The 15,998-nt window shown below is 35.5% G+C and overlaps 4 protein-coding genes across 5 annotated transcripts in view; 3 read left to right on the top strand and 1 right to left on the bottom strand.

The window, feature by feature from the left end:
- The window catches only part of Schip1 (Schwannomin interacting protein 1), a 374,012-nt gene that overhangs the window by 255,265 nt on the left and 102,749 nt on the right, over positions 1-15,998 (bottom strand). The gene's annotated exons all lie outside the window — the stretch shown is intronic.
- Positions 1-15,998, top strand: part of LOC117984032 (uncharacterized) — a 218,296-nt gene that overhangs the window by 68,875 nt on the left and 133,423 nt on the right. The gene's annotated exons all lie outside the window — the stretch shown is intronic.
- Positions 644-10,098, top strand: TM9SF4 (transmembrane 9 superfamily protein member 4). 2 transcript variants are annotated; one of them, XM_034970511.2, is made up of 9 exons: positions 644-787; positions 866-1,260; positions 2,268-2,423; positions 2,897-3,174; positions 3,843-4,046; positions 4,340-4,757; positions 5,215-5,398; positions 5,486-5,624; positions 6,149-10,098. In XM_034970511.2, the coding sequence occupies exons 1-9, from the start codon at positions 779-781 to the stop codon at positions 6,247-6,249; spliced, it is 1,884 nt and encodes a 627-aa protein (XP_034826402.1). In that variant the 5' UTR covers positions 644-778; the 3' UTR covers positions 6,250-10,098. The 2 variants fall into 2 exon arrangements, with proteins under 2 accessions (XP_034826402.1, XP_069354264.1); XM_069498163.1 differs by having other exon boundaries at positions 668-787; positions 878-1,260.
- On the top strand, positions 12,438-13,469 carry LOC117984293 (carbonyl reductase [NADPH] 1-like). Its single transcript, XM_034970923.2, has one exon. It carries the CDS (start codon positions 12,554-12,556, stop codon positions 13,382-13,384), a length of 831 nt encoding a protein of 276 aa, XP_034826814.1. The 5' UTR covers positions 12,438-12,553; the 3' UTR covers positions 13,385-13,469.

Consider the following 15,998-nt stretch of genomic DNA (forward strand, 5'->3'; position numbering starts at 1 on the left):
CGCACAGCCCCCACGGTAACCCGGTGCGTGCGAGCGTGGGTGACGTGCAGGTGCACTACGTATCTAGTAATACACCGATTCCGATTGGCATCTCGACTTGTAGCGGACTATAGTAGAATCTTCAATTTTTTGGTGACAGTGTTACACGTAGATAGAATAATAGGTAGATGTAAGTACGGTGTAACCGCGTATGACGCATACGACGTAACGATGAATAACACGACAATTATTACCATTGTTTAATAGTCAATATTTGTATTAACCGATCAACAATATTTGTATTAAACGTTTTTTATGTGAAAACAAGTAAATAACTAATGGGAAATACAATCACGCCACGAATTCTCAGTTTGTTTTGCAACTTCTTGTATGTATTCTTGAAAAAAACCAGTTACACGATAAGGGACAAAAATAGGTTAGCTGCGTCTCTGTTTATCACATTAGTAACGATATCTGTGCTCTCTTTTTAGTGCGAATGAGAAAGCAAACGTTCCTGCATCAACATTTGTACTCTATCTACGGTGTTACATTACTCTTTGGTCTTTGATGTTTTGTGTCTTTGCGTCTTTGGCTCACGCCTGTCACTCCTGTCAGCCAAGGCCGTAAAATAAATTAAAAAAAAAAAAAAAAAAAACTCCTGTCATGTCAATTCCTCCCCTCCTCCAACTGTCAATGACAAGACAAGTTCCTCAAGTTTTTATATCAATTCCCTTTTAATAAATTATTATTATGTTTGCATATTTTGTGTTATAATTTTAAACTTATCTGACTAGTAAATATGTTTACAGTAAGTATATAACAATACAAGTAGATTTATTTAATTGTATGTGCGAGTTATGCCTGCTAATTATAATATTATGTTCAGGTCTGTTTTCAGATTCAGTCAATAATATTTTTAGTGAATATAATCATCTTTAGCAATGGCTTTTATGTTCCTGGAGTTGCGCCGGTGGAGTATAGAAAAGGGCAAAGAATCGAAGTTAGAGCGGTGAAAATGACAAGTATTCACACGCAACTACCATATGAATATTATTCGTTACCACTTTGTATACCAAAAAATGGCACCTTTCAATACAAATCGGAGAATTTGGGTGAAGTGTTACGAGGTGATCGCATTGTAAATACTCCATATGAAATACATATGGCAGAGAACATAAAATGCAGACTTCTTTGTCATAAACAGAATAACCCAATTAATTGGAATGTTGAAGAATCTGAAAAAGTTGCAAGTCGCATTGAACATGAATACTTCGTGCATTTGTAAGCTATTAAACTAAGTTGTTTAAATTTAAAAGTTCTATTGGGGCCGATTCTCTTGTACACAATCTCTAAACTAAACACAATTAACAGGTCTAAATCAAGTGCTATCCTTTTCCGCAAGCAACATTATGAAAGGGATAGCAATAGATTTAGACTTGCCATTTTAGTTTAGTTTAGAGATTGTGTACAAAGGAATTAGCCCCATTGTTATATGACCATTGTGAGAGCATTCATGAGTGTCTCTGATCGAAAGTCAATAAGATATAGAATTGAAAAAAAAAGCAGTTCTTTTGTATTAGTTTTATTTTGTTGCTTTATGGAAAAACAATTCTTGGTTGTCATGCTAGGGGGCTACAGTAGAAAACCATATTATGTTAGATCATTTTTATATGTTTCGTCCAGTCTGTAATAACTCTGTCTGTGGGTCACAACCATTTTAAAATTAGACTAGCTTATGCTCGCGACTTCGCCCGCTTGGACTATGCAAATTTCGAACCCCTATTTCACCCCCTTAAGGGTTGAATTTTCAAAAATCCTTTCAGAGTGGATGCCTGCGTCATAATAGCTATCTGCATGCCAAATTTCAGCTCGATCCGTCCAGTAGTTTGAGCTGTGCATTGATAGATCAGTCAGTCAGTCAGTCACCTTTTCCTTTTATATATTTAGACTAATAGCTGTAAGGTTGAAATTTGATACAAGAAACCTATTACTGCTACACAGAGGCATATTATTTTATTGAAAAATTAAATTTTCAGGAATCCTTCTGGAAAATATGAGTGGAAAATAATTTTAGAGTTCACCCCCTCAAGCAATACTTTGTTAAATATATTTTTTAAAATCATTATGAGGGTTATAGTTTTTGTAACATTTTTTTTTAAAAGAAATAATGACCTTCAATTTTTTAGTTACTGACTGAGCTAACTTACTTGACACATGCTTGACCAGTTTTTCTTTTTCTTTCGTATTTATATTATTATGAATGATATTTTGTTTTCTGTTAATTCTAGGTTAGTGGATAATTTACCGGTGGCTACAAAAATTATAAATACTGACACTTCAGAACGAAGTATAGAACAAGGTTACCGTTTAGGATTCATGTCTAAGGGCAAAGCTTATATAAACAACCATTTAAAATTACTCCTAAAATATCACAAGCATAACCAGTAAGTCCATAATATATTTATTTAACATTTTAAATTTTGAATTTGATAATAGGTACAATTACATATATTATTTCTAGTGAGCTTATATATTAATTAACTTTAGAAAAATATATTATAGGTGTCTTCTTCTTCTTGTTGTTTGGCAGCTGTGCAGGGCTATCCAAACCCTGTATCATGTTGACTGTTGCCGATCTATTGTGATCACCCCCATTTTGCAGTTCTTCTGTTCAATCTTCAGTTCAGTGTTTCATTCTAGGTGTACCTTGCCCGATTATCCCTGTTTTTTGGTAACAAAATATTTTCAATCTTTTTATAAAACAATCTTAATTATAAAATACCTTATTTTATTTATGTTATTAGTGTAAATAATTTTTGCAAGAATACATTAATATTAAAATAACAAAATATATGCAATGTTATAAGAAATCTATGATATTAATGTTATATTGAATAATTCATTTTATCTTTTTTAGAGATTCATATCGAGTGGTGGGTTTCGAAGTGGAGACCTATTCAGTGGACAAAAGTGAATTGACTTTTGCGGATGATTCATGTCACTTTCCATCCGAGCCAAAACCGCAACTTGTTAATGAAGACACAGGAACTAAGTTATACTTCACATACTCTATTGAGTGGGGGGAATCAGATATTGAATGGGCATCAAGATGGGACATTTATTTAGGCATGAAGGATGTACAAATACACTGGTTTTCTATTGTCAATTCAATAGTGGTACTTTTCTTCCTTTCAGGTTGGTGTATACGTCTTGTGTTGAATTTATAACTCCAACAACTGTCATTTTCCCATATCTATTGACATGTGAATAGGCATCATCTAGGCAAGCACACTCCAATCTAGAGTCTAGACCTCATTATTGCTTTTTATTGGGCATTATTGTTGTCAAGTAAATAAATAAAAATTGTTAATAGATTTAGTATAATAATGGGGCCAATTCTCTGGTACACAATCTCTAAACTAAACTAAAACGGCACGTCTAAATCTATTGCTATCCCTTTCATAATGTTGCTTGCGGAAAAGGATAGCACAAGATTTAGACCTGTTAATTTAGTTTAGTTTAGAGATTGTGTACTAGAGAATCGGCCCCATTATCTGTTTTAAAAAGAATTTGTGTCATGTTTAATATGACTTTATATTCATTTGTTTTTAATTATCACTTAACTTTTATTTTACTTGTTGATAAGTGAAAATGCAGTATAAGATCATTTTTAAAAGGAGAAACTGACTGACTAACATATCAACCCAGAAATCAAATTAAAAAAAAGAAGTTTTCAGAAATCCCACACACACAACTCACAAACGAAGTGAAATAAATCTAAGAATTTTGATTTATTGAATTCAAAAGAATATCACAGTTTTGTTATTCACATATATTAATTGCTTTAAATAATTTTTATTCAGGTATTCTAACTATGATCATGGTCCGAACTCTAAGAAGAGACATTGCTAGATATAATTCTGATGAAAATATTGAAGATATGATTGAGGAGACAGGTTGGAAACTAGTCCACGGAGACGTATTTAGGCCACCACCAAAGCGAATGCTCTTTGCAGCCATAATAGGAAGTGGCATTCAAGTTTTTCTGATGTCTCTCATAACTATCTGTAAGTTGAATCATAGGTATTAATGGTTGCTGACCACACATTGACTACTACCACCTAAGGTACCAGTTAAGGGTTGCACATGATTTTGTATTGTATCAGCAAATGAACGGGACTAGTGAAAGCATCAACAACTGTCTCTCAGGCCAGTGTAGCTAATGTGTGTGGCTATAACCTTATTATTATTTGATTACTTAAGTCAAAACAATTCATTTTGCTGTTGAAGATTAAATGTTTATTTTATTTAATCACTATTAAAAAACTGAAATTTGTTAAAATATGCCTGTCTTTTGCAGTTATTGCCATGCTTGGAATGTTATCACCAGCAAGCCGTGGAGCTCTAATGACAGCTGCAATATTCCTCTACGTGTTTATGGGGCTCATAGCTGGCTATTACTCAGCCCGCTTGTACAACACAATGAAGGGAAAGCAGTGGAAGCAGGCTGCATTTCTGACTGCCACGCTTTATCCAGCAATTGTTTTTGGGACATGCTTCTTTTTAAACTTTTTCATTATGGGTAAACACTCCAGTGGGGCAGTACCTTTTTCAACAATGATGGCTCTATTGTGTTTATGGTTTTGCATATCCTTGCCTTTGGTGTATTTGGGCTATTATTTTGGATGTCGAAAACAACCGTTTCAACATCCAGTTCGAACAAATTTCATACCCAGAAAAGTACCTGAGCAAGTTTGGTATATGAACACATTTATTTGGTGAGATTTTTTTTATTAACATTGTCACCTTGATAAGAAACTTGGAGAAAAGAGATGTTATGCGTACAAAAACGAATTTCACACGCCATTTTAGCTTTATGTGTCAATTGTCATGTCAAAAGTACGATTTTAGTCCTCATTTCATTTTAATGGTAAAATTGCACCAGTTTGGTGCAGCTGCGCACAATAAAACAAAATTGAATTGATATTTTAATGGTGAACCGTGCTTTGACATGACAGTTGACCCATAGAGCAAAAATGGCGCTTGAAAAGTCATTTTGGTACGGACTATACCTCAAGCCTCCATTAGTCATTTTTATAAGTACTAATGACTTAATGACTTGTTCTATAATACATTAAAAAAATCTGAAGTATGATTTCTTAGCAAGGTGACAATATTTATTTTATATTATATTTTGTTTTATATTGTTAATTTGATATTCGCATTATATTTTAGCATTTTGATGGCCGGTATACTTCCATTTGGAGCTGTATTTATAGAGCTTTTCTTTATATTTAATGCTCTGTGGGAAAATCAATTTTACTATCTTTTTGGATTCCTGTTTTTAGTGTTCTGCATACTAGTCATATCAGTATCACAGATATCAATTGTTATGGTGTATTTTCAACTCTGCGGTGAGGTAATTGTCTATTAATTAATTTACTTCAAATATTTTTATATTACCTAGCAGAAAACTTATCTGAAGTGAAACTTGTATATTTTTTAGGATTATCACTGGTGGTGGAAGACTTTTATCGTATCTGGAGGGTCAGCTGTGTATATTCTCATTTATTCAATATTCTACTTCTTCACGAAACTGGAAATTACTGAGTTTATACCCACCTTGCTTTACATTGGTTACACAGGTACCTACTACTTCCTAAGTCTTATTTTTAGACATAGGTCTTTACGCCAGTCTTGCGCTGCCTAAATTAAGCGGCTCCCTGTGAATCATTTGATGTCATCAGTCCACGTAGTGGGTCTTTTAACGCTGCGCTTTCTTATGCGAGGTCGCCATTCTAGCACCTTGGGACCCCAGCGTCTGGGTTTTAACACAATATTAAATTAAGGGCAATTATTGTAGGTCTACCATTTAATTCAGACGGTTATTGAGGTAGCTGCGGATTGCGGGAGGGGAGCGGACACGGACACGGCGACAATATTATAACTGTTACGTCAGTCTTCACCCTCAATTCTCCTGCACAGTGCTACCTCAAACCATTTAATGTAGGATTTATTCAGTAAAAAGTGATAAAATATTGAAAATACGTACAACAGATCAGATAGACTGGAGAGTGGAGACTCCTGAATGTTTTCCATGATTGTTATGATTACTACAGTACTTAAATATGTTTTAGTATTGTTTTAAACTTTCTGTTTTTCTTTCTAGGCCTCATGGTATTAACTTTTTGGCTTTTGACTGGAACAATTGGATTCTTTGCCGCATACACATTTATTAGAAAGATCTACGCTGCAGTGAAAATTGATTAAGTAATTCTTTGAGAACAAATACAAGTAAAGAAATTACTTTACAAATTAAGATTATGTGCGTCAGTTTAGTAAAAAAAATCTGTTTGCTGTTTTGGTTGTGTGTAAAAAAAGACTTATTGTTTGAATATTAATCAAAATGTTAACAATTGCATATTATTTCTGGACCATTGTAAAAAGTAGTTTAAATTTTAATAATGCTTTATTAAATTTACGTAGGCGATTCTAAGGACATTTTACCAATCTTTAGTTTAATGTGTGATAACTGATAAAAGTATGAGTTGAGTGACTTGTTGTATATTATCATTAGATTTTAATTATTTTTTACTGTAGTAAATCTAAACAATGACTTCGTGCACCATTTTTATTGAATGAAAACAATTTTCATTTTTAGGTTGCATAAGCCGTTCATTACGAAAGTAGAAAAGCAATTACTCCACTATTTTATAGTTGTACGCTCAAAATTAAGCATGATATCGATTATTCTTTGACTACAGTCGTTGGCATTATCTAGGCTTGTTGCTTATTGCTAAAAAAAATATTTAACACTATATCACTTTAAGCGTAAACAAATAACATTAGAAGCGATTAGAAGTATGAAAACTCCAAAATAATTTTCTACTGAGCATAGTTTTAGTTCAAATGTTCAAATAACTTATGTAATAAGTACCACATGCTTTAATTTGTTTTTTTTAGGATTCCGTACCTCACAAGGAAAAAAGGAACCCTTATAGGATCACTTCGTTGTCTGTCTGTCAAGAAACTTACAGGGTACTTCCCGTTGACCTAGAATCATGAAATTTGGCAGGTAGGTAGGTCTTATAGCAGACATTAGGGGAAAAATCTGAAAACCGTGAATTTGTGGTCACTTCACAAAAAAATTAATTAAAATGTGTTTTGAACAAATAATTAGTATTTTCAACTTTTAAAGTAAGATTACTATACCAAGTGCGGTATCATATGAAAGGGCTTTACCTGTACATTCTAAAACAGATTTTTATGCATAATAGTTTTTGATTTACCGTGACAGATAATGAAAAATACGAATGTTGTACGGAACCCTCGGTGCGCGAGCCTGACTCGCACTTGGTCGGGTTTTTTTTAAATACAGCTGTTCAACAATTTTTGGGCGATTATTTTCAATCATAGGGCATCTCAACGATCACACGATGCTTAAGTTATTACAGTTCTATAACCGTCTTACAGTTCTATAAGTTCTTAAGTATGGGTTGCCTGGAAGAGATCACTTTAGTGATAAGGTCGCCCTTTGTTTTTTAAGTGTATCCTGTATTCTTACTCTCTGTAAATCTATTAACAATAAAGTTATTTTAAATTAAATTAAATTAAGTTATAATATAGGTACCTATAGCAAGCATTTTATGTTTTAGCCAAGGCTAGCCTTCGCCGGCGGGTCCATTCTAGTGGCATGCACAATTCGCACACTCTTTAATTTCGAATTTTTTCTCACCACTCGTTCGACAATTGCCTTATTACAGACCTGTTATCTACTTAGCCGGGTTGTAATGTTGTACTGAAATCCATTACGCATTAGGGCGTGCACTCATCCGTATTCGATTCGTATCCGTGATTCGTCGAAGTGGTCATCTTAACAAATAGGTAGATACTCATTCAATTCGTATATTTACGGAATCCGTGATTTCACGGATGAGTGCACTAACAACGCCCTAAAGAGTAATGCTATCTTTGTCTCGGCGCCCCTAAACCCCGCGCTTCACTCATGATTCTAGCACAGGAATAACAACCTCGCTACGCTCGGGAGTACTCTGAAATCCCTCGTTACGCTTGGGATTTATCCCGGCGCCCGTGACGTAAAACATTACACTACTCCCATGTTGTATACTATTACGTGGGTACCTAATATTAATTTATCCCCAGCTAATAAGGCATATTTTTAGACGTTCCTCTAATTGTTAAGAGGTAAAATTATTTTCTATCAGTAACTTACATTAAATTTAATCGGTTTTAAGATTGATACAATCAAAAGACATTCTATAGGGTCACTAGGGGCAGTGGCCCGCGACTTCGTCCGCGTAAAATTTCTGGTTTCTCATGAGATCCGAAATTTTCCCGCTGCAAAAGGCCTCACTTACCTACTCACTCAGTCGCACCTTAAGGCACGGAACCCAGAATACCTAAATGCCAATTTTCATGTCTTTAACTTCAAAAACAGGATTTTCATATAACTTTTCAACCCCCATTTCACCCTCTTAGGAGGAGAATTTAGTTAGATTCTTTCTTATCTGATACCTACCCCCTAGAAAGAACCTACGTTTCAAATTTCAAGTAAAAATAACAATAGTTAAAACTTGTCCATAAAACTTTTCCCCCCTATTTTACCACCCTTAAGGGAGGAATTTCCCAAATTGACTTATACAGATTTTTATTATTTAATGCTAATAACCTAAATGTCAATTTTCATGTTTCTAACTTCAAAACCAGGACTTTCATACAACCTTCCTTGTTTCATACAAAACCGTTTCTTAGCTGACACCTAGGTACGTTCTAAAAGAAACCTACCTTCCAAATTTCAAGTTTATAGGTTTTATAGTTCCTGAGATTTCATGGTTCCTCAGTCAGTCAGTCAGTCAGTCAGTCAGTGAGTGAGTGGTATTTCGCTTTTATATATTTAGGTTAGAAAGTTACGCCCAGGGGAAACCTACCTAACTACTATAGTTTCCAAGTTGTGGTGTTTTTAAAAATGTATTTCTTAAAGTTTATGTTTAACTCTTAGAATAACAACTCGTTTAACTGTTAAGGTTTAATTTTTGATAAACTTCAGTATCTAATAAGGTAGTGGTTGTTTAATAATTATAAAAAATCCTGCTATTAGTGATAAGTTAAGAAATATTGTACCGCAAGTTATTAGCTCTTAATTGACTAACTGACTGTTAATTAATGGGCTATGCCAGAAGGCTCGCTCGCCGTCGTCGTCCCTTAATAATTCAGCTCACCTGCTTGACCTCCGTTCAAGACTTCCTTCGCGATAGACAAAACTGCGTAATTTCGTTCTGGGCTAAGGAGCTGGCTAGGAGATACATCTTAGTCCATCTAAGAGCCAGCGCGTGCCAGACCTCCGTTATTTTGTAGCTGAAAGTTTCTCTGCGTATTGTCTTCAACACAAGGAGGAACGATCAGCGACTATCAAGTTTGGACCAAGATAACGGGTAATAAAGGTGTAAAAAATCATTCTAATTAAAGTAAATTCTAAGTAAGTCTAATCTTTTTATATTTTCTTCAGAATAGTATTAAAAAACTAAATTTAAACTTGAGGGTGTCTGGCAGGGTGTTGCCACGACACTTAGTGTCTGGCAATGCATGGCGTGATTTTTAATACTATTCCAAAGAAAATATTTAAAAAAACTTTATACGTAGACGTAAGATTTTGTACACCTTTATTACCTGTTATCTCCCAAAGGCACCATGATCCAAGTCCAAACTTCATAGTCGCCGATCGTTCCTCCCAGGGTTGGGGGCAATACGCAGAGAAATTTTCAGCTTTTATAAAATAACGAAGGTCTGGCACACACTCGCTCTCACTCTACTGCACCGGCAAATGAAAGTAAGTATATAAAACTTGACACTTTCATTATAAAATTGAACCTTAATGATTTGCATTAAAAACAAAAGCTTTAATAACTTGTGGCAGGATTTTTTTTGATGAACGATCATTTGTGGCCGTCTAGATACTTTATTTTATTTTTGAGAGCCTGTGTAAAAATCAAAATGTACTTTATCCACAGTTTAAACATTCATTCCTAGTCTCGTTTTTGTTAATTAAGTAGGTAGGTAACTATTATTATGTAATAAATTTGTATTAATTTTATTATTACTGCCTTGGATTTTGTTCTGAAATTAGATTATTTATGAAAAAAAAAACAATAAGAAAATTGTATGTATTTTATTGGTATACGCACACCCGTACCTACAGCCCCCGCACTACCCCGGTGCGGGTGAAAGCGGGTGGCGTGCGGGCGTCCCCCCGCCTCATACCCCGATTGCCATCTCGATCTGTACTATAAGTGTGAATGCCCAAAATTGGTGGATGTTATAAACCCCCAGCGGAATATCGAGAACAGCTGAACCGATTTTGCTAATTCTTTTTTTATAATATTCTTTGAAGTACGAGGATGGTTCTTACGGAGAGAATAATTTAAATAATTTGAATCAGCTGTTAGGCGGTACGAAGTTCGCCGGGGCAGCTAGTTTCAAATAAATCTCTACAATATCGAGCATACGCCGGTGAATATTAACATCCGCGTAAAATTCTGGATCCAACTCCTCAATCCTGATCCTGCAGTGTAACTGCCCGCCTAAGTTATCAAGATTCAGGAAGTGTTCATAGTGAATTAATGTTGTAGGTACCATGCAACGACTATGCTTGGACTCCAAGTACCACCTCCTCAACCCTGATGATCTAGGATACAGCAACGCTAAACTATAGTGATTCAGGAACTGTGGATGATGCAATATTATTTTTGGTGCCAAGCATAGACTACACCATTGAAAATCAGATCCCAACTCCTCAATCCTGATGTTGCAAGGTACTGAGCTCCTAAGCCCAGGGGATTCAGGAATTTCTGATGGTGAATTGATATTTTAGGTATCAAGCAACGTCTTCATGATTACACTCTAAGTCCGAACTCCTCAAACATGATGATGCATGGTAGGTACAGCACTCCTAAACTATAGAGAGTCAAGAACTGTTCCTGGTGAAATAATATTGTAAATGCCGAACATAGACTTTGTTATTGAATTCCAAGTCCCAACTCTTCAATCCTGATGCTGCAAGGTACTGAACTCCTAAGCTATGTGGATTTGGAAAGTTTTGCTGGTGAATTGATATTCTTGGTACCTACCAAGCAATGACTACCTACCTACTTAAACTAAAAACCTTAAAATAAAAAAAATATGTAAAAAAACCGACTTGCAAAACCACTACAAAGTAAAAAATAACTTTTGATTTTAAATACACTGTAACCAGACTGTTTTTTCTGTTCCGTGTATACCACCTATAAAACGTGTATTTGCAATAATAAATTATGATTATGATTTTGTTTCTACACGTGTAGGTTGGTATGTAGTTGCTATGTATGAACTATGAAGTCAGGTGAGCATAAAATAAACTAGAAATCATAGTGTGAACTGTACTATGGGTAAAAGATCGGTGCAAGATCTAAGTAGCATCATGGGATGGGAACTACTTTTTTTGTATTGCGAATTGATCAATGTTACCCGTTGCCATTGTATACCAACGCTACCCATCTCTATTGTAACACATTTTCCCCACGTCATACGTTCGCGAAGATAGTGTAAATGGCTCAGAATAAATACCTGTAGAAGTAGCCCTATTGTGACTTACTGTTATAGCGAGATAGCTATTAAAGCTCGTATTAGAACGGAACGGGACGAATGATCATTTTTTATCCTTATCACCGTAGTCACTTTTTTTTGTTTGTCAAGATGTATTTTGTACGTGAAACCAAGAAGCTTTATTAAAACTTCTAATTGAAAATGTAATTTTTTTATTTATTATTTATGTTATTTTGCAATGGTGGGTTGCAGTATACTAGGCTACAATAGCCGAAGCGAATGTAAAATAGAAGGAATAACATTCCACAAGTAAGTGAATTTCAGATTTGTTACTTAGCAACACCACATAATATAAGAGGACAGGACAGCCAGCGTAGTACAGATATACACCTACAGATATGCAAATAACGTGGCTCCCTCAGTCCCTCTCGCTCAAGCAGAGTTCTTACTTGTGAAATGTAATCCCTTTTATTTTACATTCGCTTCGGCTATTGTAGTCTAGTATACTGCAACCTACCATTGCACAATAACTTCAAAAACTACAAAACAAATCAATTTCTTTAAAATACTTGAGTCACCATAATCTCACTTCTCGTTGTTTGTCAAGATCTCACGTACAAAATACATCTTGACAAACAAAAAAAAGTGGCCACGGTGATAAGGACCAAAAATAATCGTTTTGTCACGTTCTAACAAGAGCTTAAAAAAATGTATTTAGCTATCTCGCTCTAACAGTAAGAGTTACCATAGGACTACCGGTGCCTATGTTCTGTAACAATAAATTCATGGCTCATGGTCTGTGTTCATGGCATTGACATTTGACAACAATGTCAAAATTCAATAATTATTGCTGTCACTGCTGTTATTGGATGTTCTATAATCTGTTGACTGTTATTTGGTTATTACATTATATAAATAGATATATTTATTTTTAAAGTTTATATTTTTATTGTGTATAAGTCGTTTCTAAATTTTAATGTACAATATGGAAACCAAAGTAGCGGTAGTCACAGGTAGCAACAAAGGTATAGGGTTCGAGATCGTCAAAGGTTTATGTCGAAAGATTGGTGCTGTATACCTAACCGCAAGAAACGAAGAAAGAGGGCGACAAGCTGTAGAAAAACTAGAAAAGTTAGGTCTTCGTCCTCTATTTCACGTCCTAGACGTAACGAACGAATCGAGCATTCAAGAGTTCGCAAATTACATTTCAACACATCATTCTGGAATCGACATCTTAGTGAATAACGCCGGTATTTTAGACTTCGACAAGTCAGTTACATCCTACGAAGACGCCAAGAGGCTTATGGATACAAACTTCTACAGTCTAATTACAATATCAAAAGAATTATATCCACTTCTAACAAATACCGCTCGCATCATTAACTTGAGCAGTGATTGGGGCCTACTGTCCAACATCAGGAAACAAGTGTGGCTCGACACGTTAGTGAAGGACGATCTCACTACAGATGAGATATTACAATTTGTTGATGACTTTTTGCAAGCTGCTAAGAATGGAAAGAATTCATTTGTGTCTTTTGCAGGACATTATAGTGATTATAAAGTGTCTAAAGTGGCCCTGTCAGCCCTTACTTTTGTGCAGCAAAAAGAATTTATTAAGCAAGGAAAAGACATATCTATTAACTGTGTTCATCCAGGCTTCGTAAAAACTGATATGACAAAAGGAATGGGCGATTTCTCTCCTGAGCGTGGTGCTAAAGCTCCTCTCTACTTAGCGCTAGATGCTCCACAATCACTCAAGGGCACATTTGTATGGCACGATTGTCACCAAGTGAACTGGGACGATTAGATACTAAGAATTTGTTTATTGTTTTAAAACCTGTGATAAAAGTGTCACATACACTTAAACTTTAATATATGTTTTGTAGCATTTGCTTATTTTTATGTATGTTACCACTCATAAAAAATATCTATTATTGATTATTATGCAAAACTATACAAGGGTAAGATAGAAGGATTAACTTAGAGTTTACCATTTATTTGTATGTTTAAAACTACTTACTGTTGAATTAATTTTTAGAAAGAATATTTTCTGGGAGAAGAACAGTATAAAATGAGGCAAATATTAAAAGTTAAAACCAATATGTGGCCAATTCTCAAGTAAGCCTTTACATTTTTGTATATATGAGTAGTTTTGATTCATTACAGTATTAATATGATCTATGCCTTCCAGTTTATCTGTTATGCATAAATAATTGAGAAAAAATGTCATATTGTTAAATTTTTTTAGATATTCCAAATCATCTAATTAATTACAATTTACACAAGCATCACATTTTTTCATTTGATAAGACTAGTTATTTATGACTGATGAGTTTAATCAAAGTTCATAAATACACTAATAAAAATAATGGCAAGATAACTTATCACACCCTGCTGTTGCAGATATTATATACAAAACAATATTGTGTTTTCAATTGAATTTAGAAGCAGTGAGAAATACTTTATTTGGAGTCTTCTTCATTCAGCAACTTGCAATAATTCAATGCAGTTCTCCAATTTTCAATTCCTGGGGCTGGCCCTAGCACTAGGTATAGCTCATGAGCTATAGTATTGCATGTTAAACAATTTGTAGTCCAATTGAAACATACCTGCACATTATACAAAACAGATTTCAACTAGGCTTATGTACCTAATCCTCACTTCAGATTAGACTACATACTTGTTTTGCGCTAACTATACAGTATGATAAAATATCACATCCGAGTGTCTGACACTCACTATTAGCTAAAATGTAGTTACCTATAGCATGAAAGCCAATAAAAACAACTCTCAGCCAGAGGGCTGTTGCAATAATGATGTATTGCTGCGACCCAGCCAGAGGGCTGTTTGGGTCGCAGCAATACATCATTATTTTTTAGGCCATACACGATTGTATAGCTCCACTATCGGAATTCGGATATCGGCAAATGATTCTAGTTCGCCCAAATATTACGATAGTTCAGGATCCGGCAAATCAACTGGGGATACGGCGAATGTTTTATGTTTGGTGAATTTTTGAATTACTTTGGCAAATTAGCCGGCTGGCAGAGCGAATAGTGTGTGGGCGAATCCTCCTATTGTGGTGTACCTATATTAAGTAATCTTATAGTATGTAGATAGGTGGCATATGCTTAAATGGCATTATTTTTGTTATTATTTAATAATAATACAGAGCTAATGCTCTGTATATCCCGGAAAACAAAGAATTCCCGCGGGAGCCATTTGAGTTAGCGCGGACAATAACTCGAAACGCGGGATTCGGAAAAAATCATTTGCCGTATCCCGATTGTAGAACCCGAAGCATTAGGGTCCCTACTCCCTTCTGACAGGCGGGCGCGGAGAGCAGATTTAAATATTTTAATCATATATCTACCTATTATTTGGGAGTTAAGGGAGCGCACCTACACCCAGCGCTTCTATAATAATCAACCCCACCTGCTGGACTACTAACGACTCCCTGGCGACCGACAAATGGCGATGTAACCATTCAAATTGCCTACAATGTATAAATGGCACAGGCCGGTGTCGACCAGTCTAGTCCTGTGATGACCATCACGCCTGCCCTGCCTTGTTCCGGTGCACCGTTTGAATCTTGCCTTATAATATTTGTCAGAGATCATCAATTCCTAAGTGGGTATTTTTCTAAATCTCATTAGCGATTTCTCGCTGCATTTACATAGGTACTTATATGGATTCAATTGTTCTAGCCCATTTATTGAATTACAACATTGTGATGGCGGAAATGCGACAAGGTGGTGCTGCAGTTTTATATCTAATACCCGCCTCGATTAAGCATGGAGAAACCTTGGTATGGCTTTATTTGCATTATTGTGCCTACCTGCCTACTTATTTGTAAACCTGTAAAGGGGTTATAGGGCTAAGTAGGCATTAAACTAAAGTCATCATAATGTATCACTTATAGTCCATCCTATGAGCATTATTTCAAAGAACCCTAAAAAAAGGTACTTACGTAGGATTAGAAAGTCTACCTAATACAGATCTAGTCATACCTACTCCCATAGGCCTGTATTGTACCTATCTGAATCAGTTTATTGTTACTCCGTGTGTAGGTAGGTATATGGGGTGTGTGTGTGTGTGTGTGTGTGTGTTATAGTACGCGATAGGTCGAAATTGCAATCGGGCAGCGAACGCCACGCATAGCCCCCGCGTGAACCCGGTGCGGGCAAGGCAGTGACGTGCGCGCGTGTGCGGGGGCTCCCCCCGCCTCATACCCCGATTGCCATCTTAACCTGTCGCGGACTATATCATATATTTCGTAGGTACTAGGTAGGTATATTAGATAGGGAGTTGATGGCAGGAATGTTATTGGGATTATACTGAGGAATCTCCATAAAGTGCTAATTTGTGACTAATTTGTTGACAGAAAACAATATCATCATCATGATCAACCCATCGCCGGC

The sequence above is a fragment of the Maniola hyperantus genome, chromosome 1 (genome assembly GCF_902806685.2).
Source record: "Maniola hyperantus chromosome 1, iAphHyp1.2, whole genome shotgun sequence".
Classification (NCBI taxonomy): Eukaryota; Metazoa; Arthropoda; class Insecta; order Lepidoptera; family Nymphalidae; genus Maniola; species Maniola hyperantus.

Coding starts and splice junctions, on each gene's coding strand:
- TM9SF4 (XM_034970511.2), top strand. Junction 1,261..2,267: donor CATGAATACTTCGTGCATTT/GTAAGCTATTAA, acceptor TGTTAATTCTAG/GTTAGTGGATAATTTACCGG. Junction 4,047..4,339: donor GATGTCTCTCATAACTATCT/GTAAGTTGAATC, acceptor TGTCTTTTGCAG/TTATTGCCATGCTTGGAATG.
- LOC117984293 (XM_034970923.2), top strand. CDS start 12,554: ATGTACAATATGGAAACCAAAGTAGCGGTAGTCACAGGTAGCAACAAA.